Raw genomic sequence first — 26,344 nt, 5'->3', positions numbered from 1 at the left:
CCCGTTAATATCGTTTCAACTTTGAGAAAAAAAAATATATATATATATATAATAACGTTGCGAATACATTATCCCGACAAGTACAGATGTTTCCTTTTTTGTAAGGATAAACTAAAATCTTTTAGAATTTGAAGTGAAAGAGGTTGAAAGGTGTATAATCAACAGAGAAAATAAATTGCAGAAGGAAAGTTACAATCTGAACAAAAAGTTAAAAGTAGAAGAGAGAATGTTTATATAAGATGCCTTTACGGTTCTGTAATTTTTCAACCGAAACTGAGTTGCGCATTACCTAGAAGCTTTCAATGTATAATAACGACCATCTTGCACGTAGTACTCGTCTAACACGGAACAGCAACCGAGAAGAGCATGGAAAGTTTCTTCCTCGAACTTGGTAGGTACCCAACCTGTATTGTAATCGGCTCCGGCCAGTAGCTTTAAGAATAACAATATACACGGGCAGACATTAACAAGAAAAGAAAGATCAACGTATTAATCTTTTTACAAGCATGTATCTTTCGATTATTTGACGAAAAATAAAAAACTCACCAGCAAAAAACAACCTCGGGAATGCCGATGAGATGCGTTTATTTCTTCTAAAAAGAATTCTGCCAGCCTTGGATTGGTATCTGGGTTTTTGTTGGTTCCATATTGCATATCAACCAACAATACCTGCATGGAAAACATTATAATTACTATTGTTAATTTCATTTCCAAAATTGAATTGCAAATGATCCTCGTAATATCCATTTACAGAATGATGTAAAGTATTTCCAACTGGGAATTTATTGATTTAATATAATGAATATTTCGAGCGTGCGTAATCTGGTCAAAATTAGTGTTAATTTGTGGGATAATTTACCTCAATTCCCATATCATCGTAAATCGATTGTAGTTCTGGACCCACTACCTCTAATAGTTGTCTCCTTTCCGCAGAGAATTCTATGAACGAATTATTATTTTATTAATATTTTTATTTGTAGAATTTCATTGCGAATGAAAAATATATATTTTTTTGATTATTAGTAATTTGCTTCCATTTAAAGGAAAATAATTGAAGCGAATTTCACGTAGAATACGAGAAATCGGCAAATACGAAAGAAGGTTATCATGCGTGTGATCGAGAAAGTTTAACGTCAGAAATAGCGAACAAAGAAAAGAGCAAACGATTTAATTAGATTAGATTGAAGTAATTCTATAGTCTTTCAAAGGATGCACTTATTCTTCGAGAATTCAAGTATAATTCTATCGTCTCAATCGATTCTCCACTTTATTGTCAACGATCAAGATCTACGATCTATGATTTTCTTCAAACCAAATTAACAATCGTTATTTATGTGTTTTATTTATTAAGTTTCTTATATTATACTGTACATATAACGTTTCCAATATTATTTTCTTTAATTTTCTTTAATTTATTTTCCAATATTATTTCCTTTTTAATGTTAATACTCACCATCCCTTTCGCCAGCAATAAATATCTTGATAAGCCTTGGAGATGGTAGATGAGCCGGTGGTAAACCACCTTTGACCACTCCAGCTATAAGTTCAACTTCAAGATTCATTTCGAAATTAAAGTGATACTGATTTCTTTTTCCTTTTTTTTTTTTCTTTTTTTCTTCTTTTGTTTTGTTTTCCGTAAATAAATTTCACGATCACGTTTAAATCGTCTAATACTTCAATTATTTATTAAAACAGCGTAAACCTCATTTTCAATATTTAAACACGTATTCTCAATGAAAGACGAATTTTTCATTAAGTAAGAGAACGTTCCACGTTCACTTAAAAAACGTCATTTATTCTCCCTGAACTTCAACGCATTTACCTGTCTTTTGCTAACCGAAGTTTTTTGCCCCTTTCTTTTATCTTGTTTTTATTTCACTCTCTTTCTTTCTCTCCTCTTCTTTTCCCGTGGATAAATTGACGCACTTTAAAAGGGTGGACGTACCAGATAGGAACTCACTCCCTTTTTCCTAGATCGACACTCGAGACTTCCTTTTCAGCAAGTATACGTATGTTCCCTTTCACATATCCCTTTTCTCGTTTTCCTTTTTTCTCTTCCCCTTAGGTGTTCACACTGTGCTCCTTCTGTTTCTCCTTTCTTTCGTTCTTTCTTTCTTTCTTGTCCTTTATCACTTGATAGCTTTCAAGATTCGTAACACTCGATTCGAATAGGTACGCGCGTAGACTTTTATATTTATTAATAATATTATTATATCCTTGTGTTACTATTGATCAACAATGTTTAAATATAATATAAATTCTCTTTTTCTTTCTCTTTTGGACAATTATGTGCGTGTCTGTATGTGTGTGTGTGTGTGTGTGTATATATGTATGCGTATATGTGCTCTCTTTATTGTTTAACAATTAACTTTCGATAAAGATTTATGCAATAGTGTACGTGTATACATATAGATATTTATTTCCATTTAATTAATGCACGGTAATCTTTTTTTCGCGCATTTATACTGTCGGTTTAAGTATTCGCTAATTAGGTAACTTTGTTCTAGGATTGTCTTCGCTTCTGGTCACATGTAACGTTTTACATTAAACTTTATTGTGCAGTTTAGGCGATTCTTTTTCTACATTATTCTCGTTTATTAGATTTTGCTCGAATAAAAGATTAAAGTCGCGCGACGCGTCTTTAATATGTTTGTATATATATATATATATTTTTTTTTTATTTTCTCCTTTGATGTGCCGTCGATTTCCTTATCTGAAATATTTTTCTCTTCGTGTCGTTTTCAAAAATGGCTTCGTTGATATCTATAATGGAGCTCGGATTCTTATAATCGATTCAACATGAATTTCCATTGTTATCCGTTGTATCCTGGTTGATCTTATTTTGTCAATGCCATTAGAATCGCAAAAAGGGGGTCCTTAGCCCCGTTCTGATCATGCATAATAAAAGCTTTACATCTGTAACAAATTTTACAAAAATTAACAATTAAAGGATTTATTTAAGGGAAATTTATTAATTTAAAGGAACTATAGTATTATAGAAAGAAATATATGTATTTTGTTTTCTTCTTCTTCTTCTTTTTTTTTTTTGTTTGAAGTTTTCATAATAATTTCTCTGAACCTAAATGGTGAATAGAAATTAGAATAGAATAGAAATCTATAGAAAGGGGGAATAGAGGTAAAAAGAAAAGGAAAACCGTAAGAATAAGATAATGGAAGGGGAAAAAAAAATAAAATAAACTGAATAGAAGAGATTAAAAACAAATTGTACGAAGCAATCAAAATTAAACAAGATCATAATGGTAAGAAATTTCTCTTTTGAGATTTACAACGAGTAATTCAACTTGTTTTGTGAAATATTTATTTGAATAAATATGAAAGAAGAAAAAAGAAAAAAAGAAAATAAGGAATACGAGGCAGATTAATTTTTTATTTTACTCAATTGAACCTTCCGTTCTTTTTTAAATATTAAATATCGATGTGAGAATACTACGTGAAATTCACGTATATTGATATATCTCTTTGAAGAAATGCGAATTCATTCATAATATCAAAAGAAAAGAAAAGAAAAAAAAATTAAGAAAAGAAGAATAAATAAATAATAGAATTAATTCATGAAATATTTCAATTTAAATTAAAATATACCATTTTTGATATGTCAGCGTAATTGTAAGGGAAGCTTATAGCCGTTTACAAGCAAGAGATATTAAAATCGACGTTATGACCTAATTCTTAAAACACGACAGTAAGATTATTATCAATATAAAGGATGAAAAACGAGATAAAAAAAAAAAAAAAGAAAAAAAAAAGAAAAAAAAAACCCCAAAAAAATCTTCCCTTCTCTCAGAGAAGGGAAGACGAAGAAAAATGAAAAGAAATCCACAAGCTATCTCGTAATATAATAGCTACTATCTTCAATATTTCTAGAGGACGTCTCTCGACTGATGATGGTATGTTTAATTTAAAAAAGAAAATGGAAAGAAAAGAGAAGGAAAAAAAAAAAAACAGAGACGGAAACACTAACGCTGACAGATAAATCCACCAAGAATACAGCTGTGATCGTTCGCTCGTAGTTAATTTTTTATCTCTTACAAAACATGAAATAAAAACCGATATTATTGAAAAATCAATGAACGTTAATTTACAATATTCCACATTTCCGATTCCTTTTTCATTTCATATATATATATATATATATATATATATATATATATATATATATGCTTAACGTCAATGTTTTAAACAAAAACGCATATAATTCCCTTATTATGAATTTAACATCAAATTATATTTACGATCGATGTCGGTATTTCCGTTAAATAATAACGCTTCAATATCGTGCTTTTCTTAATGAATTTTCAAAATCCAACGTTCCAAAATCAAACTTTAATTAATTTCTCATTGTATTATTGTCCACAATTCTTCATTAATTCTATGAAAGGATTTAAGCTTATGAAAGGATTTTTATAATCTCTTCTAACTTCAATATCACGAACTTATTTATAGTATCTTTCGACTATTTTAATTAGACACAAGATCTTGGAATTTCATAACCATTACTTAACGATACGATATTAATAGAACATCCAATATTACCGATTTTCTATCTCTCTCTTTTTCTCTCTTTCTTATTCTCTCACTCTCTTTCTCTCTTGGCACATTTTCATGACACACTTTTCCAAGGGAAGTTCTTCGAGTTAAACGATCCAATGCTTTCTCTACCACCACTTCTCTTGATCTCTTTTCTTACCTCTCCCCCCACCCATCTCTCTCTCTCTCTCTCTCTCTCTCTCTCTCTCTCTCTCTCTCTCTCTCTCTCTTCCTCTTTCATTCCCATATTCTTTTTTTCAAGATTTTCGATTGTCTCGAGGATAACTATGTAGATTCGGGGAAAAAAAAACATTCGCTGAAACAGCAAATCGCGTAACGATTCGGTTCTCCCATTATCCATAATAGAAGTGGATTTTAAGCAAAAAAAGAAAGTGTAATCGAAGAAGGGAAACAGACAATGCTCGAAAGATGCGAAAGGAATGAAATGAAAGGAGAAAATCCTGGAATGTGAAACCGAGGGTTGCTCTGGGTAACGAACTTAAACAATTCCCTCTTTCTCTCTTTCTTTCTCTCACCCCTTATTTCTAACACCACCACTTTGGGAAAGATCATTTGGCATTGTACTTACATAAGAAATCTACCATTGTTCGTATAGCAATGAAATATTTCACTAAGAATGACAGAAAACTATGAAAATTCTTTTTGAGCTGATAGAAAGGGACGAAATGGAAATAATTTTGCTTTCTTAGAAATTTCGATAGGCAAAATTATTATGTTATTTTTTAAGCAACCATGACACAAACCGATATATATATATATATATACTGGCTATTTTTATTTTATAAAATACTTACTTAATAAAAATACTGACGAAATAAATAAAACTAATATTAAATAAAATCAGATAACAAAAGAATTTTCAAATTTCCTGTTCCGGAAGAAAATTTCAGGTTAAAATCTTGTTTTCTTTCACTGAATTTTCTCTATTGATTGTATTAAATCATCAATTTTGCGTTAAAATAGAGTGACATAAAAACGTCAAAGAAAAAAAAATCTTTTTATCCGATATTATCAAAGTAAAATGGTAAAAATGTTTTACCGCTATAAATAAGACAATTTCCAATTCCAAAATCGTTTAATATCTCTGTGATCGTATTTTTTTTTTTTTTTCTTTTTTTCGTAGAAATCTGCGGCGGTGATTCTTTCGCTACGAGGAAGATGAATACATAAATAATGTACGTTTCCGCTGAAAAGGAAAATATTCATAGGCTTTTAGGTCAATCAAAATGTGGCCGTATCTTATATACGTATACTTAAAATTGATTAGTTGCATGTAGATATATACGAAAGAAAAAGAAGAAGAAGAATTTTGCTTCTTCTTCAAGATCATTCTTCATTTTTTTTTTTTTTTTTTTTTTCATAAATAATTCTTTCTTTCATTCTTTTTTTTGATAATACCTTGCATGATTTAATGATATATGTGAATAATGATGTGTATTACGTCTCCTATCGTAGAAATGGAACCAAACATTTGTCTCTCTGTCAACGTAAAGCATGAGGCAAAAAAAATATAACTTTACCATACGTCGCAAATTCACAAACTAATTTTCTATCAGAAAGAAACGATGTTCATTCGTCTGACTTCGAGTCTATTGTATGTATGTATCCCGCAAGGCTTTTTCCATTGAAACGAAATATTTATTTTCCTATCGTTGAATCGTTCACAGGAAAACGCATGACCGAACAACAAAAAACGTAACGTATCACTGAACATGTGACACAGTAGCTTTGTCATGAAACAAAGAAGAAAAAAATTACTATACTAGGCAGATAATAACGATATAATATTTTATAGATTCTAACAATATATTACTATCAATATAAAGAAAATATAATTTGACATTTTGGATAATATCGTGACAGCTGTATAAAATATATATGAGTGTTGTACGATTTATAAAATGCATTCAAATTCTTTTATCGAAAAGTTTAATAGATTCTCTTTGATCAGATAATTCTTATTCGGAAACTTAAAGAAAATTCTCAAGTAAACATCGGAATTATGTTAATATATGAAGAGGACAGAATTATACTTTACAATGAAAGACATCCGGCTTTATCGGTATGCGTTACACGACGTTGCTTCGTCAAAAATCGCAAACTTCTTCCAATCTTTTTCGATAACACTTCGAGAGTCTTGAAATTTCTATCATTTTATTCTTTTACTTTCTTTCTTTGTTTTTTGTTTTTGTTTTTCCTATCATTTTTAATTTTCCTTCTGAAAAATTAAATACTTCGAAAGAACAATGGTGAGAGAAGGAACGAAAAAGAAAAAAAAGAGAGAGAGAGAGAGACGATTCGTATATACAAATGACATATGTATGTTCGTTCTCATTTTGTTGAAAATAGATTCGAAAGGAAGAATCGCACACATCGAAATGCTTGTATATCAAGCTTTCATTTCAAATCTAAACCGATTGTCATCGTACCAGTAAATTGACAATAAATATCACCAGAAAATTTGTTCCCCGAGATCCGCATCTATTGAGAATTGCTATCGGTTTTGATTGTATTTAGTGGCATCAATTCAGCGCGATTGAATCTATCGAAAAGAGATTTAATCAACAAAAACCAAATACAACATAATATTATAAAAGTAAAGTTAGGTACTAAATAGGATGAAATTAGAAATGTATTTCCATATTTCCATATTATACGAATACGTTAGTCTCACACTGTATACATGTACATATTTTGATTTTTCGAAAAATTATGAAATATTTTCATAATCTTACATTTGAAAAATCGTGATAAGATATCACATACAATTAGGTATCGAAATTCGTGTTTTTATTAAGGAAAAAAAAAAATGTTTAAAATGAAAACAATAAAAATATTAAACTTTACGAAAATATTTGTTTTTACAGGACCAACGTTTTGATTGACCAGATGATTCGAACAAATAAATGAAGTAGTTAAGTAAATAGCCATTCAAGCGACCGTAGGTTCGAACGGAATGAAATACCTCTCTTGTTAATCTTTTTGCGGAGTAAATTTTTGTCGAAATAAAATAAACTTTCTATTGGTATATAAACAAACGCACAGAAATAACGGAGAGAAAAAGTTTCAAAAAATATTCGAGAAAAATTCGATGTTTCTCCGTTCGTTGTAGACATGACGTTCGAAAATTTTTGAACGACAAACTACTCGCGCAAAAAGTATCGTCTTTATGTGAAACGGTTTTTACAGGACAATTTTTTTCTCTCTTTTTTTTTTTCCTATTTTCTTTTTTCTCTTTTTTTTCTTTTCTTTTTTTTTACAAAGAGAGACGCGACGTGAGGATAAAATCGTTCGTTGGCCAAAGAATACCGGCCCTTATATAAATGTAAGTATACGTAGTATAGTACGAGCGAAAAAGGTCACAGATCGCCTTCTGCGTGCGTGTCTGCATTTACTCTGATGATCGATAGCGGCGAAACGTTTCAGGAAAGGCGGGCACGATCGGGCCGCGGTACTCGATCTTCTCGGTGAGCACGTTCTCGAGAATGACAGCGTCGTGCTTTAATTTGAACCTTAACGAGAAGCTTCCCAGATCTGATCTGAAAAGTTCACATTAATGGAGTTCATCCTGTGAAAGATTTAATCGGCTTTTCATCGGGAAATCAACAAATCGTAATTCAGATCACACATTTTATTCCGCAACCGATGCTATTCGAAAATTCAGACTCCTGAATTAATTTTGATGTTTGGAAATTCAAGAGCAAGTTAGTCATCGATCGCAAATACATATATATATATATATGTACTTCCATGTACATATGTATGTATATACATAGAGTTAACCGGGTGTATTGAAGCCATGGTAGAATTTAATACCGCACACATTTGAAATAATTAACGCTTATGTTAGAAAGGACTTGCTTGTCCCATCGATCGATGTCGATGCGAAGGAGGAACAAGGGACTTTCGAATATAACGCACGAATAAACGGCCTTCCTAGAAGTGGACGAGGACGCGATGAACACATTGCTTTTGTTGTCTTATCTGAAATATGTCGATCGACGTTTATATTTATTCTTCGTTGCTTTTGACAATACCAAGGGATACGAAGATATAGCCAAAATAGCAAGATAACGATAATTCGTTAATTTTTTTTAACTTTGACGTAAGAACATGAAAACATTGTAACTTTAATTCTTTTTTTGCTTTTCGTTCTCATATATATATATATATATATATATAGATATATCTATACAGAAGAAAAAGAATTTCGATTCACGTTTTTGGAGAAGGGACCAATATCAGCAACCAAGTAGAAATATCCACTCGTGCGTAAATAGTATTTCGTTCGTAAATAGAACGATAACGGCCAGTATATAACCTGCATCCGCTTTGTATTTCGTCCTTTCTACAAAATCTTATCCTATCCAACCTGCTTCGAAGCAATCTACGCTATTTCTTAGAATATCAACATCCGAACGAGCGTTTCTCCTTTATATTCGACACGAAATACGAACGAGCTAAGGGAAAAAGAAAATTGTATTGCCACCAAGTTGAAAAGCAAAATGGCAAGAATCGGATAACAAAGAAAAATATTCTGGTAAAAATACAATCTCTCGTAGTAGAGAAAGATGTTCTCACGATGCCCGATCGATGATGAAACTTCATCAAATAACTATATCTCGGTTCTTTCTGAATACAGAAGAAATACCACCAATCTCCTATGTATGAGTATTAAACCCGAATAGAATGTGTTACGAGTGCGAGCCAAATATTTGTTGAGTTATTGCCTCGCCGATATCGAGAATCCGCTGCATTTTGAATAATAAAAAAAGCTTCTCTTGGGAAAGGTAGGGCAGCAAATAAATTCTTCCAAAAAAAAAAAAAAAAAAAAAAGAAAAGAAAAAAAAAGAGAAGAAAAGAGAAAAAGAAGAAGAAAGAAAAAAAATTGGAGTAAGCAACGAAACGAAGCATCAAGTGTTACTGGGGTATCGCGGTTGAATGAATACACTTATGTATTTACGTAGCCAAAAGGATGGGCCTGCCGTTCATACATATTCGTATGCTCGCTCGCGATATGTGTATGTTGGATCAATGAATTCTACGAGGTCAAACGGATGGGGTTGTATCGAGAAAGCAGAATTGTGCTGCATCAGCCAAGATCAGAAGACTGGATACGAGTTCATCGCGGATGAAAGATCATTTCGTACAAAGGGACGAGAGCCACGATGCAATCATCGATGCACCTACATCTCTAACCTCTTCTGTCTCTTTTTGACTTTCATTTGATTTTTACTTTATACGATCTACATCACGGTTCGATTATTTTATAAAAAAACAAAAAAATAATTTCTGACAACTCCGTAGAATATTTAAAATTATTGAGAATATCTACGAGATCTGACATTTGTTATAAAATAATTAAAACCTCGATGAAACTGAACTTCTAATAAATCTAATCTTTTAATATAAAAAAAAAAAAGAGAGAAAAGAAAAAAAGAAAGAAAAAAGTATCTCTGAGAGAAGTAAACAAAGAAAACTAGTGCTACCTACGCATTTGAAAGCATTTTCAATGTTCCACTTTTTTTTTTTTTTATTTTCTACAGAAACAACAAGAAAGAGTGTGGCTGTTGAAGGAAACAAGCAATAGTACTAGCATCGGTGGTAACCCGCAAAAGAAATTGCGGGTCAAGTTTTCAACGTCTTTTTTCTTTCTTTCTTTCTTTCTTTCTTTCTTTCTTTCTTTCTTTCTTTCTTTCTTTCTTTCTCTCTCTCTCTTCGCTATTTCTCTCGTCTGGGTTTTCGTTTACCGGGCATCCGTTTCTCGAGTTTTTCAGTTTTGCCTCGAGGCGGAAAGTGGAACTCGCAGTTTATGATCAGTCAGGTCGAGGATGAGGGCGGTTCTCTCCGAGAGTTATACATATACGCGGTCGGTAAGAGAAGTAGGAGAGGTGAAAGGAATAGGGGTGGAGGTGAAGACGAGGGTAGGTAGTAGGGAGCAACACGTGGCTAGGGGGTCGATACCACAACCGAGGGATTTTACTCTCTGCAACCTTCTTGTGTCTCTTGCGCGGTCACCGCGAATAGACACCCCACCTGCTCTTTGCCTCTATCTTTCTCTCTATCTTTATCTCTATCTTTATCTCTCTCTCTCTCTCTCTCTGTCCCTCTCCTATTCTTTCTCTCCTCGTCTCTGTCTTACCCAAGTCGTAGGAATTAGTCGCTCCATCTTTTTAGCGGTCGAGCGAGTGACCTGCCAACCAAACACACCTGCAACTCTGTAATAATCTGCTAGATATTTTTCTCTTTCTCTCTCTCTCTCTCTCTCTCTCTCTCACACACACACACACACACTTCCTCATCCTCTTTCTTGTTAACTCACTCACTCACTCATTCACTCAGTCACATATACACAAACGCGCGCACATACGCACGAAAATGCGACAGATACGGTCCCTTTTCGATCTTACTCGTGCGAATAATCTGAGAGATAAACGAGTTAAGGAAGATAGATGGATGATTGGATAGACCTATTTGCTCTCTTTCGCTATGAGTCGCGTACAAAACCACATGAGTAGTAACACCGAGGGTGAAACTGCGATACGTACGGGGAATAACAAGTAACGCCGATCCATAATACCAACTGATTCGAAAAAGTACGAAAAAGAGAAGGAACGATGGATGAATAGGATGGGTGAATAAACATTTATTTTTAGTGATCACAGTCAATAATAAAACGAACAATGCATTAATATCGAAGGTGTAAGCGCATAGAGTAAACGGATTTAACGACGCGGATGCTCCGGGATATTACTTTAATTTAATAGGAAAATACGTGCCGCAGATTCGAATTGAAAGTTCGTATAAGGTTGAACTCTGACGCAAAAAAGAGATCCGATGCTATTCTAAATAGGTCGAAATCCTTTCTACTCATTTCTCATTTTTTATTTTCCTGTCAGCTTCATACCATTCATTACATCAGACGGTAATCCTTTCTTATTTGCAGTTACTATAGGTCTATGAATGGGTCATTAGAATAATACGGATCAGCGATCGCTGAATGCATTTCCTGCACTCGTTAACCTTCTTTCAATGAACGTAACGTAATGTACCGCATCGCGTATAATTTGAAAAAAAATATATCTATAGTTAACTATAATAAGTTTTTATAATGAAACAATACACACACACACACACACACACACACACATATATATATATATATATATATATATATATATATAGGGCAAAAACGTATTTCGTATTTGTCGCGTGTCGGCTAAAAAATTTATAATTCTGTTCCAAATGTTCATCCCCCTTGACTTTTCACGTCTACTGGAAGTCCTGAAAACGTAGTATGGAACGTAATATCGCTTCGCCTTATGCCAAGAAAATGATGACATTCCGAGCTACATACATACATATGTACATGTCCGTCGGACATTCCCTAGTCGATGCGTCACGTTTTCTTCATCGAGTCATTCTCGATCACGAACGTCGTTCTCGGCATATACCCTCGTAAAATCTTGACATCTCGAACGATCCATTGACTCGCCGCCAAGATATTACGGTTTTCGTCGATACATGATAGTTATTGCTCTCATCGTTCATCTTTAAGTCGAACGAAGAAATTTATGGTACTTTCACATGAACGAAAATATAACGACGAGAGGTTAAAAATAATTGATACGAATTAAATTATACGGAGTTAGGAAAATCTAGGTCGCTGCTTCCATCACCGGCAAATTTGATTCGATTTGTTGTTACTTATGAGCATTATTAATTTCATAAATTACAATCTCTAAAATTATATATATATATATATTCTTTAATTATATATATATATATATATATATATATATATTCTTTAATTTTACAAATATACATATATATTCTTTAGTTGTACGTTGAAATCCAAATGCTCACAACAATTCAAAGTTATCGTGGAAAACTCATTTGAAAGATATTAAAGTAGAAGAGACAAACCATGTTGAATTTCAAAATGATCTGAGATTATTTACGTAACGTGCTTTTCAACTCAATCGGTACGTATCACTGACGAGTTATAAACAAATTCAAGCAGTTTATGGTCTAACATCCGTCATAGAGAAAAATACTTTCGATAAAATTAAAAGATATCAATAATTCCCAACATGTCTTTTTTAATCTCTTATACGTTTTTAGTATGGCAAAAGCGAATGCAATCGAAAAAGATTTAACGAAAGACAGAGAGAGAGAGAGAGAGAGAGAGAGAGAAAGAGAGAGAGAGAAAAAAACTACATGAAACAGATTTGGTATGTATTTAAAAAATTCATTGTATAATAATGAATTAATTCTTAAAATGTTAACGCGAATTAATCGTTAAACGTGGTTGCAATTTTTTTCTTTTTCTTTTTTTTTTTTTTTTTTTTTTTTAAGTAGACAGATTAAAAAGAAAAAGATTTGAAAGGTTGTCTATTTAATTCAAACGAACACTCGATAAACCGAGCAAAGTCTTCGACGTATTGATTTTGTTTTAAGACCTTTGACTCGTGACAAGGACAACGGAATATTTCGTTTGCTTCTTATCCGACGTATTTCAATTGGTAAATCACCAACAAAAGGTATCGTGTTCTTTGACAATTTCAAAAACGTATCACATTGTCGTATCGAGGGAGAAATTTTCAAGATGAAAAATCAAAGCATTCGCGTTTGCAAAATTTATTTTTTTTTTTTTTTTTTGTTAAATAAATGCGTAAGTCACGACACGTTGAGAAAACAAAACGTGCTTCAAAACTTGTGACACTGAAATCAAAGTTTCAGAAATTCAACGAACGAGGGCTACAATAACGTTTACTTTCTATTCTGTGGTGATATAGGTATATTAAAAAAATGTCAAACGAGTTACGAACAACAAAAAAGGAGAACTTTCGGCAGTTGAGTCATTTCGAAAGTCGTTTGAAACTTTTCTAGGAAAGAAACGGGGTCGTGCACGTTGCCTATAAATTTGTCGATCTCTCGACCGCTGGAAAATTCACTGTCGTAGTTTTACTGTCTAAAAGCGCCGAAGGGTTCGAGCAGTTTCAGAGTTAACGAAATAATTTTACATTCTCGCCTTTCTATGTGAAATTTTACTCCGAAGTAAAAAAAAAAAAAAAAGAAGAAAAAGAAGAAGAAAAAGAAGAAAAAGAAAAAAGATAAACAACAAAAAAAAAAAGAGAAAAAGAAAAAAGAGAAAAAAGAAAATCGATACTTTACAGTTAGGCTATCATTAAAAATCTTAATTCCTCTCTATATCTGTAAATGTAATAAAAGAAGGAGAAATCGTATTTTGAATTCCCCTACGATTTAACCGTATTACAAGTCCCTACCAACCTAAGGGATCGTTAATCACGAAAGAGAAAGTAATTTCCTGAGAAAAGAAAAGAGAAAATAGCAAGACGAGCGGGCAAGAAAGAATCTCTCTGAGGGATCTCGCACGCGTAGACTTGGTCTCTTAACACAATAAAAAGCGTGAGTTACAAGTCCAGTGTGAGCAATGAAATTGTAGACATAAAATTTTCCCTTATATCATTTCTATAGTCGTTCTGAATGAATCCTTAAAAATAATAACTATACTACCTTCACAAGGGATTAAGTAAAAGTTAAATTGAAATAAGTCATGTACACGAAGGAAAATTTCCTTCCAGTTGGTAAATCTAATTCCTAGGTGAGTCGAAAGTTTCGTCTGGGACGTCTAGGACGTCGTTGAAAGTAATCCACCATATGAGTACCTTCGCTTGTCTCTTTGTGGGAGAAGTAGAGAGAGGGAGAGAGAGAGAGAGAGAGAGAGAGAGACAGAGACACAGAGAGAGAGAGAGAGAGAGAGAGAGAGAGAGAGAGAATATGCTACGGTCGGATTGATTAAACGACTCGAGATAGAAGCGACTTTATGCTCTCAGTTTTGAGTGAAGATGCTACGAAAGGATGATAATACTAAAAAAAAAAAACGAAATGAGGAAAAGAAAAAAAAAAGAATATACAATTGAAGATTACATATCTAAAAGGTACTTACTTATATACGGAAGAATGTTTTCAGGACAAAAAACGGTTTTATAAGACGAGAATATTAACTTTTAAATTAATTCGAACAGTCATTATTTTAAACATTCGTTACAAACTCCTCGATGTATCTATATGAAAGAACCATTCTTTACGCGTTGTTTCGGATACACTTTCAATTTGATATCGGTCCGTAGTTATCTTCTAATCCTAGCCATAAATCTCCGGGAAGAAATCCGACGGAGGAAAAAAAAAAAGTGATATCGATGGTATAAGCGCAACGATAAAAATAAAAAGAAGGCCGAAGCAACGGCGATGACCATGTTGATAATAATATAAATAACTTTAGTGTGGGGGGAACTGCGCCTTTCGATATATATGTATATTTTACGTATGACAGTATCATCGTTTTGCCATAAAAAATATAATATTTTTCTATCCAAACGAAATGAAATTCGCCTGGATATAATTTTCCATCATGTGATATTTCAATGTTAAGAGTAAATCGTTATCTTTGTCTACACATTCCTTATCACGAAAATATCTCCAAGTGTTTATCTCTTCTGAGCAATGTCGTCTGTTTCTATTGTAAATAAACATTTTCGAAATACTTCTTACATAGGTATATATATATATATATATATATATATGTTTGTGTATATATATGTGTATGTACATAATGTACGAAGGACTGTTTATTGGATTAACATCTATCCGGGAGAACTAATTAAATCGCTGGTTAATCGTTTTAAGATGTAATACATTTTGCTTTAACGTGAATGAAATAGGAGGATTACGTTAGTGGCACCGCAAAAAGCCTTTTCCCAAAGTACTAAAATGCTGGCTTAAAAAGGAGTCGCAATTCGCGTTAAATGAGATAAAGGATGAGTAAAAAAAAAAAAAAAAAAAAAAAAAAAAAGAAATAGAAAAATAAAAAAATAAAAAGAAAAATGACTGAAACAAAAATGCTCTTTCATAATGCTATGTCACCTACTTTGGAAGGAGAGGGTAAAGTATAAAGGGTACTCACACGTGGTGTACAACGTGTACGAGAAAAGATCAATAGCGTTCCACAGCGGGACACGGAAAAGTAGAGAAGGTCCGTGGAATATCGAAACCTTTTTGCCGGATGATTTTTTTATAAAAAGAAAACCGAAAACGCGAGAGAAACTTTTCAAATATATAGATCTTAGTGTATACGTTTATCGAAAATATATATCATTCAATGACGATAAGTCCTAAGCTCTCTTTATACACGGTGATATAAATAACGTAGGTTGTCCTATATAATGAAACTATACGTCGAGTTATATAAACCGAATAAGAATTTTAAATAGATAACAAATTTTACGGTCAACGATTAAGCTCAAACGAATCTTACCTAGAGATATATATCTACCTCAAATCAAAAATCCGACGTACTGTAAATTTTCGTAATAACATTTTTGCTACAATAAATAATAACATTTTACTACGATTTATCTACCTACTGAAATTTTTCCACTTCAAAAAATCTAAATATACATTTACGGTGGGTATCCAGGATAGTAGAATGTTTGTCTCCTATCAAAGTTTTCTCTACGGAAGGAAAAGATTAACGTGAAAACGTTTTCTCGAAGAAAAAGAATACAAACTACGGAAGTGTTGTTACTTGCTAAAGAGTCAATAAAGTTCTTCTAAACGCCATCACGTCTCACAATAAACGGAGAAACATACATACTTAAGAGATACTTTAAATGCTGTACCTCTAACGAATCTTTTTCAATAAATTTTAAGATAAATATATCGTCGTCTGTTCTTTAGATTTTATTGAATTTTCGTTCTTTTAACCGAGTATCTCTGCATTTCAGAAATAACTCGACGTTTTGTCTGATATATTTAATATAGAAAAGGGCATTACGAACTTTCTACAAATATGTAATAACATATTCAGGCTTCCACTTTACACATTTTTGTTCAAGAGAAGGTCATTAATCATCTCGTCGTCAAAATAATACCGAAATCATTTCTTGCGAGATATTTTCTTTAACGTAAGTAACTTATTTACATTTTTATCAGAAGAAAAATAGAGAATCTCTTTTCTTGCTTTTTTTCTTTTTCCTTTTTTTTTTTTATTGCATCGTCGTTTTTTTTCAGGTATTCGTTTATGAAAACGTCACGTAAATATAATTTTGAACTAACATTAATGTTATATTACGTATTCGACTATATTTTATTACTTTATTAAAAAGAATGTTGATAAACATGATAGGAATAACAAACCAACAATGGAAGGAAAATTTCTCATTAAATTTTAATTAATCACCGATTTCAACTCAAGAATCTGCTTCGATTTCCAATTAGTACTAGGTCTGGCATAGTTAAAGCGCAAGCCAATCAACCTTCTACCCGTTAATTTTATTCGATTAAAACGTGATGCAGCAACAAGGTGAAGCCAGTAGATATCAAATTTTCTACTTAAAAATAAGAACAACCGTGCTCTCGTTTGATCCACTTCAGTATCTACGACAGAAGATAATCGCGAATCGATGTCGAGATAATTACCTGTCGACTAAAATCGTTGAATTAAAACGTTCTTACCAAAACGAATCTTCGTTGTGACGTAACAAAAAAAAAAAAAAGAAAAAAGAAAAAAAAGAAAAAAAAGAAAAAAAAATAAATGATCTCGAAGCATCGAGCACGAAATTGGATGGTTAAAGAAATGATAACGATGAACGATCGAAATGTAAAAGTATCCAATTTCGAGTAAAAGTCGTATAAACAAATACGCGAAGTGAATATGCAATGACAATTTTTCTTTACTTATAATTTCATAAATAAAACGAAACGTTTTAGCAAATTGAACAGACTAGATCGATACAAGTATGAGAGAGAATAAATCGTTGGTTACATCGTTGGTTACGTAGTTGGTTACATCGTTAGTTACATCGTTGGTTACATTGTCGTTTACATCGTCGATTATATCGTTGGTTATATCGTCGGTTATATCGTCGGTTATATCGTCGGTTACATCGTCGGTTACATCGTTGATTTTTACGCGATTTTAAAGTTTAGCAAATTCAAACTTCCTTCTTTTGTCCTTAAATAACGACGAGACAAAGAAGTATTCGTTTTTGTGTAATAAAAAAGCTGGTCAAAAACAGCGAGGAAATTTCGTATAAAATGTCGTTCCAACCACTTTTAGGAAAAGTTAGTTTGAACGAGCGACAAGCAAGAGATGCGAAATCTCATAAAAAAAAAAAACAAAAAAAATTTAAGCACTAGCAGTTCTTTGCACACTCATACACACACACACACACACACACACACACACACACACACACACATACACGTAAAAGAAAAATATAAATCCAAGCCCAGCAAATATTACAATGCTACGATGACAAAGAACTAGTTGGATAATAAACCTTTCTCTTGAAATCATCGGTAAGCTGGCAAGGAAACTTAAACTCCAAAAGGGTTGATTCGACATTCCGCGTCCTTGCAGTTAGGATAACTTGGAACTACTGAAAGTCGAACTCGGTGAGTTAGACCGAACCAAACTTCGTCACAGAGTTTTGAGCTTCGAACATGCATCACCAACAATTTGGTTCATCTTTGAAGATGAGAAATTCAAAGTATCAAAGAAAAAGATGGAAGAATAAACGTGAAAAGATTATATCGCATTATGATTCTTTTATGCACGAGTGAAGTTTGATTCATTCGTATCATCGACCAACGTAATTTCTCTCTCTCTCTCTCTCTCTCTCTCTTTCTCTTTCTTTATTTTTTTTCTCTCGCCCTATCTTCCATCCTCCCTTTTTGCTTCTATTCTACCTCGCTTCTCATTTTCATGACAAAAAGGGTTATTATTATACTGTCTGTGTGTCGTTCACAGAAGAGTTTAATATTCACCATGAGCTGTGCGAGTTTTGTAAATGAAAGCTGATTGCCATACTTCAAAATAAATTTAAAACAAATATATTGCATAATGCATTAAATTTTTTATTGCAGAGAAAATGAGAGATAGAGATAGAGAGAGAGAGAGAGAGAGAGAGAGAGAGAGAGAGAGAGAGAGAGAGAGAGAGAGAGAGAGAGAGAATGAGAAAATATGTTTACAAAAAATTAAACAGAATAATTTAAAGGTTTAAAGCTGGATAGAGAAGAGCAAATATTTAATGAATATCGTATAAATCAATTTCTCGATACTTAACTAAATTGTATCATAAATTAATGACATACCATAAAGCCTCTCTTAGGTATATGAGCGATCATTGTAACATCCCGTTCGCGAACATATTTAAAGCTTTGATATCTCGTTGCATAGTTGTTACGCATATGCGCATATCATATTACTATACAGAATATCCAGTCTCGTTGAATTAATTTTATGATAAAAGGGATGTAGCTGGAGTAATATCAGACAGAGAGGAAAGTGTCATAAAGCGAAATAATTAGATATACAAAATAGAAAAAATAAAATATTATAATGTAATTTAATACGTTATATGTGGAGAAAAGAAATATTTGAAATTTTATTAAGAAATGAAAGATCTATTGGAATAAATGATCGCGAAAGAGAAAATGACGAATTTAACATATCAATCACATTATTTAGATAATATAAAATAATACGAGAAAATCTCTATAATTTCCATAATAAAACGAATACGTTATTATTAATTTAAACGTTCGTTTGTCGTATCGCATTTGACATATCAGTTAACGTTATAACGTTTAGATATTTGGAAACTTTTCGTGTATATCAAATATACAAAAAGAATGATAAAATCGTTCGTGGAAGATTGGCACGAATTTTTGTGGGTCGATTGTAGGGTCTCCTCTGGAGTGGTGTTTATAAAAAATCGATTTCTTCTTCCAAAAAAAAAAAAAAAAAAAAAAAAAAAAAAAAAAAAAAAAAAAAAAGAAAATAAAAATAAACTACATACGTTATTTATCAAAGGACACGAGATACCCCGCTATAGTTCATCTCATTTTCTTTTTATATCTACAGCTCGAACAATAATGAGAATATATGAATGATAAAAGAATTATGGTTTTCCTTAAAGCTTTGTAAATATTTTTAACTAATTATCGATTTTGTGTACGCGCTGAGATAAAAAAAAAACATATAAGGTAAATAATTAAAAGTGGATAATACCGTAGTTTAAGTTTTTCTCTAATAAATCTAACGAGCCTTCATTTATTCGTATTACTGTTATCATTTACCAATCTCTTTGAATTACGCTCATAATAATTAAAATAACTGGAAGGTCGTAATAATATATTTTCGTGAGTATATTTTACAAGTACTCAACATAAAAAGGCCTCGTTAAGAGATTCTATCTTTTCTGCTCTTTTCTCTTCTGCGTTAAAGTTCAAAGGAAGATAATTGTAAAGTTTATAATAGAAATACCCCGACGATGTTCCTCTCTGAGATCGTGTTTAGAACGAGTAAAGAGACTCGACAATTTCCTAGAAAGCACGTAGTTTCTAAAACATCTTTGGGATTTAAAGAAAACTATGAGAAGAAAATTTCATATGTCGAGAAAAGCAAAGGGATTGTAAGTGCATTTTAAATGCCATTATGAACGATGCTATTTAAGATAATATTTAAACTCGGAAATAGTAGAGGTATTGCAAAAGCTCGTGTCTATGACAAAACTTGCACGCTATTGAGGCGTACAACACGAATACGAATTCTGTATGGAGCCAATTGGGGGTGACTCGGATCCCAACCCACGCGCCATCGTAACGATCGGGACATCCCATTTTCATAAAGGAAAGGGCACCCCTTGCATGTCAATTGTATGTCACATTCAGAAAACGCTAACCCTTGTCATAAAGGAAGCTGTCGCTTGTGTTCGTACGTATCGTCAAATACTTGATCGAAGACATCATCGATAAATATCTTGAACGACGTGAGAAAACTAATTCTTTGTTACGAATATAAATAGTAAATTTTTGTCTTTCAAAATTCACACTTTTAATATATTAATTCGGACAACACGTTTCATACGTTCATTAATAAATATAATAACAAGAGATTAATAATATTCAGATCTAAAAATATCTTCGTAAAGACATACATATTTGTATCATTAAACTTTCAGTCGAATATGTGTAGATATATCTCAAATTGCGTAAACTTAGATATACTTTAATGAAGTAGCGTTAACTCGTCTAAAACGTTCCATATAAACTTTGGCAAATTCAAAGAGAGCTGAGAACCTAAGGAATATCGAAGGGAGAATAACGCGATAGAACGCCCTATGCAAAGGGTTTAATGAGTTAAGCGCCTCAAACTCATGGCGGTTTCCATATTCTAAAGAGAATATTCAACGAAGATGAAAGTAAAGAGAAAGTGATATAGGATGTATCGTCAAAGGTTACGTTTTCTTTTTTTTTTCTCGCTTTATCCCGTTAAATATAAGGATCGCCAAAGTCCCGTGGGATCAGTCAAAAACTGTCGGAGTAAGACATAAGAGGAGAAGCTTTCTCTTTCCCTCTCATCTCTCCAAGTAGAAAATAGATACGGCTCTGCTGATTAAATCAGGAGGAAAGTTTTCCAGGAACAGCGCTGAATTTCTCGCTTATTGCTTTTGCTAGATGTCCCTTCATGGTTTTATATACCCCAAGGATCGTAAGCTGTATACTCGAAAATCGACATTTTTTTTATCCATCCTTCGTCCGATAAATTAAACAAGTTTCTCAAACTGAATTTAATCTCGACGTATAACGACTCTCTAGATTCTCATATATGAAAGAAAATTTGACAGTTACATCCAATCTGAAAGACGCTTCGTTTGTCGTAAGAAAAAGTTTACGCGTTCGAGCACGCGTTCCAATTTCAAATTGTGCTCCTTTCCAAAATTTTCATTTAGTCACGTTTCGAGTACTAACATATATATCGTATAAATGTATGTACGTTTCATAATGATATTAGTATCCGTCGCAATCATCGATACTATTTATAGTTTATTAAAATCTCAACATTTGTTAAATAATATTAAATATTAAAAAAAAAAAAAATTGATTTTCTTTACGTAAATTAATTTACATAATAATAAATCTATGAAATGTTATATGCAATTTAAATTCTTAAAATATAATACGTAATTTTAGGAGCAATAAGGATATTGCTATTATATACGTCCATGAAGATTAGTAGGTCGTGTTCTTATTTGCACTGACCAAGGACTACTACTATAGTATACTATATTTATTCTCTCTTTATCTCTATTTCTGTCTCTCTCGCTGTCGTTCTCGTTCTTTCTCTCTCTCTCTTTCTCTCTCTCTCTTTCTCTCTCTCTCTCTCTCTCTCTCTCTCTCTCTCTCTCTTCATACTGCTCGTAAAATGAGCATCACTTCGGGATTATTTTTTGTTTGATCAATTGAAAAATGAATCATATATAGAAAAATCCTTTTAGTTGAGAAACCTTTCCGGATCTTCCCGGCAATGTTAGCAACAGAAATTTTCTAAAGGCTTACGCGCTACTTTTGCTTCGTCGATTTAAAATGGTATTTCACTTACAACACTTACGACAGCATCCACTTTAATGGAAACGATTTTGCTTCCATTACAAATTTCTTCTTTCCGTGAAAGCTGGAAAAAATATAAAAACGGCAACCTCTAAAATTCTTCTAATTTTTTTTTTCGAGTTCAAACGAGAAGAAGAAATTAAAGTATCAAAAAAAAAGAAAAAAAAAAAAAAAAAAAGAAAAAGAAAAGAGAGAAAAAAAATTCAATTTTCCTGTCAAAGAGTCACCGCTCGGAACTTGAATTTTCGTTCGACGAAGTTATATTTAGTTTCTCGACGTATAATCGATAAGGTATGTACACATCAAATAAAAGCAGAATTATTGTTCGTTTTATTAACGGATATTTATTAACGAGAAAATCATTCGTGATACGATTATCATGAAAGCGAGAGAGAAAAAAAAGACAAATAATAACGTGAAATTACAAAACGATCGGTAGAAACGTTCGATCGGTATCTAAATGCAACAAATCTAGACACGCGAATGTGAGAAAGAAGCAATCAACAGACTTCATTGATATACATTACCCAGAACCGGAAGAATCGTTGAGAAAGGAAAGACAAAGCAATTGAAAATTATTTATTCTTTGAGAAAAAACACAACCAATTGTAATAATTTTCCAATCCTATTTTACTGTTCCTCTCTCATCTCTCTTTTTCTATTTCTTTATCAAATCGATATAAAATCATTTATAGAAAAAAGTTCTTCCCAGTATGACGATGAATATATTACAACAAATCCGAACGTCCTTCAACGACGATCAACTTTTTTTTTCTTTTTTTTTTTCTTTTTTTTTTTTTTTTTTTTTTTTTTTTTTCTTTCTTTATTTTTTCTTTTCATTTTTTCCTTTCGCGTAACCTACAAGCGAGAAGAGGATTATCGATCGGATTCGTAGAAGACGTGAAGAGATTTAGTCCGGATTCATTTCTATTTAAATCCATCTTGCATCGCTTTCATCGCCAAATATTTGAAAAATCCAACGAGATGCTCGTTCTCATTACGATCTAATTTATTTACTACAGAGAAGAATTCCTTTCATTTATATAGATATCTGTCTGATTTGATTCTCTCGCTGTAGAAAATCGTTCGGTGACTACTAAAAAGAGATAATGGATAAGATACGATCTTGAAAGATTGAAGACTCGATAGCTTCCTATTACCGGTAGAAAAAGCTAGCCGGATATAAGACTGCTTCCCTGCTGATGTACTCTCGACACTTTCGTTCAGCGTACAAAGCTATTACTACGATTCATCGAAGGTTTTTCTCGTTTCATGAAAAAAGATCCAAGGAACCAGACATTTCTTCAATTCTTTCATTCTTCTACCATGAAATCGTAAATTCACCAAAATCATTAGAAATCGATTTTAATTTCCTAGGAAGAAAGTAACGTGATCGTACGAAATTAAATCAATAATATTTTACGCATAGAAATATTCCTCCTATCGTCCATTTTTTTTTACCAAATAACATACACGTCAAATTTATTTACATACGTTAAATTATTATACGTTCGATCATTTAAATATCATTCCTCAAGGTGTAATATTCAAATCGCATCTAAACGGAGATATTACATTGGCAATAAATTTGTCGACATGTCGATACGTCGCGATAAGTTCCGAACCCACACGTTAGTATATCGTGTAATAATAAATCTGGAGGAACGGATGGTAAAGGGGTTCGAAGCTACGAGTTCTCCTCTCCCATCCCCGATCGATATTTATTATATCGTTCGTACTTACGACGCTTGCGTTGTCTACGTTGGATTCGATTCGGAGGTTGTAAATTATAAGAAATATATTACTTACTTCAACTATGTAACGACTTTTGTAATAAGAATTTCGAAATGCTTCACTTCATCACTCTTGGCGAACTAAAGGCACATTGAATTGTAACGATAAAGCAATGTTCGATTTAAATAAATAAAACCTATCTATATATATATATATTTAAACAAATACTTCCGCCGATCTAATCTCTGATGTTTATCGTCTCAATACATATGATACGTGACATACTTGATGTCTCATGTAAATAAATTTAAAAAGAAAATATGTACATATATACATACATAAACGTCAAAATACTTCGATTCTAAGAACTTTTTTTCTACACATTTTTATCGGGATCATGGAATAAATCTATTCGAGCTCTTTCCCACCTTACAACTTTTCTAACTTTTCTTCTATTTCCTTTTTCTAACAAATCTTAGGAGAAGCGGAAAAAGAAAAGTGACAGTGACGCGTGATCGTGTCTTCAATGAGTTTCTGCATGCTATTAAATTACGCTCACGATAATCAGATTTAAAATATTAAATGAAACAACAGGCCGTAAGAACGACTATCAGCACTTCAACATCATCTTTTCCATTCTAAGAGGCCTTCGAAAGAAGAAGAGTTAATTTGCACTGGCAAGCCTCATTCACGTTGTTACCAACGAGCTGCCAACGATTTTGTAAAGAGTATCTGAGTGAGAATGATTTAGCGAGGAAGACCAAAGTTAAAATTAAAAGGAAGTGGCTCTCCTTCGAAGGACATCGTTAATTCCCTTGACGCTCTCGTCAAACTAGGAAAGTTGTAACGATCGAAAAAAGAAAGGAGAAAAAGAAAAAGAAAAGAAAAAAACACGAAAGTTCGACGATTACTTTTGTTTCTATGTTCATTCACATAGAAATGAATAGATATGCTAATTGCTTGATCAATTTCAATATTCGATTTTCTCCGATGCATCTACGAAGGAAACTCAATTGATATTTTACAAAAGATGTAGCAAACTTGATTACTGTCTAAAATCATTCAACCACCATGGATATTTTGTAATTGAATATACCATAAACTTAGTTCTAACGCATCACTTAAGAAACTTAATTCGCATTGACGTCAATGCAAGACAAAGGGAGAAGTTTACGTCGTCCATCGAAATTTGAAACATCCACGAAACTCATAAATGATATATTTATTAATACCGTATAACTTATACTTTGTTGGCAATTCAGGAAGGAAATAATTATCTATCTACCGTAACTAATATTATAGTTTCTCGAGAATAGAAGATGATATTGATGTCAAACGAAACTCAAGAAATTTCATTAAATTACTTGAAACGTCAGTAAACTAAATGTCTCTTCAACGAGATATCCTTTCTATTAATTTATATAGACGACGAGAATATTATTCTAAAGACAGTATTTGAAGACGTTCATATTACCTTATTAAATATATTAAAGAATAGTAACATTTTAATTTTTCAAAAACTGAAGCTTCAACTCGACCAAGTATCAAGGGATCTTGCCTCTAACGACTACGACTTTCTGCACTGAACAATCGAAACAATGAAAACTTCCGACGACTTGTTTCTATGAATCTGGGTCGCGTTTCGCATGAAGGTATTAAAAAATTTTAATGCATGGTCAAAAATAAAAACAAAACAAAAATTCATTCTAAACTATCTCAAAATGATAAACGATGTGAAAACTATATACATATGTGTATATATATATATATAAAGTAACTGTATTGTTTTCAACAAATTAACGATCTTCCGAAGTAGACGTTTCGAGGAAACAACGGTTGAAACGTATGGCTGTAATTGTAAATGAAAAAGAATGAGCGTATTCCCAATGCAATTTATTTTACCCGAGAACATCGAATCTCCATTTGAGCTTTACAGCATCAGCCAAACTCATTTATTATACCGTTCCTTTCTCTCCTAATATTTCATAGCATTTTTCCTCGAAGTAGACTTCTTAAAAAATTCTTAAAGTTTATTAATTTATTGTATATCGTCTTATATGCAAGCGTCACAAAATATATTGCAAAATATAACTTTTTTAAAAGATGAAATACATGGTCTCTACGAAGTTTTCTTACGACGTATATTAAAAAATATATATATATATATAAAAAAAAAATAAAGTAGAGCATTAATAAAAAAAACTTTTTTAGAGTAATAAAATTCTATTGTCATGGATATATAGGAAAATATACTAACGATATGTAAAATGATATATATATATATATATATATATATATAAAACTTTCTTCTCGTGTTACTATGTTACATAGTATCAAGATCAGAAGTAGCGGTAATTATGTACTATACTAAAATTCAAAACTAAAATGCACTTTGCTCATTAATTATATTCGTGGATGCTTGCGTTAAAGGTACGCTCCGAAGTCACACGATTCGAATTATCCGAAACACGCACAAAAATTTAAGGGAAATTTCCTTAACAATGTCATCACATTGAACTTTGTCATTGTCGTTCTACCGACGAGCGAATAATGGAGTTGC

At 32.3% G+C, this 26,344-nt stretch overlaps 1 protein-coding gene across 11 annotated transcripts in view; it reads right to left on the bottom strand.

Annotated features, from left to right (window-relative positions):
* LOC124953580 (protein qui-1) overlaps positions 1-26,344 on the bottom strand; it is a 58,097-nt gene that overhangs the window by 12,900 nt on the left and 18,853 nt on the right. For 6 of the 11 annotated variants that reach the window (XM_047505197.1, XM_047505206.1, XM_047505143.1 and 3 more), the window contains 4 exons: positions 1,454-2,916; positions 860-939; positions 547-669; positions 290-432 (listed from right to left, as the gene is read on the bottom strand). In XM_047505197.1, the coding sequence (XP_047361153.1) occupies positions 290-432; positions 547-669; positions 860-939; positions 1,454-1,562 (455 nt within the window). In that variant the 5' untranslated portion in view covers positions 1,563-2,916. Of the gene's footprint in view, positions 1-289; positions 433-546; positions 670-859; positions 940-1,453; positions 2,917-5,608; positions 5,756-14,542; positions 14,669-26,344 lie in introns of those variants that run through there. The other 5 variants (XM_047505188.1, XM_047505171.1, XM_047505214.1 and 2 more) reach the window with 5 other exon arrangements.

This window comes from Vespa velutina, chromosome 1 (assembly GCF_912470025.1).
Source record: "Vespa velutina chromosome 1, iVesVel2.1, whole genome shotgun sequence".
Lineage (NCBI taxonomy): Eukaryota > Metazoa > Arthropoda > Insecta > Hymenoptera > Vespidae > Vespa > Vespa velutina.
The sequence above is the reverse complement of the archived record's forward strand: the minus strand, read 5'-3'. Positions and strand labels throughout refer to the sequence as shown.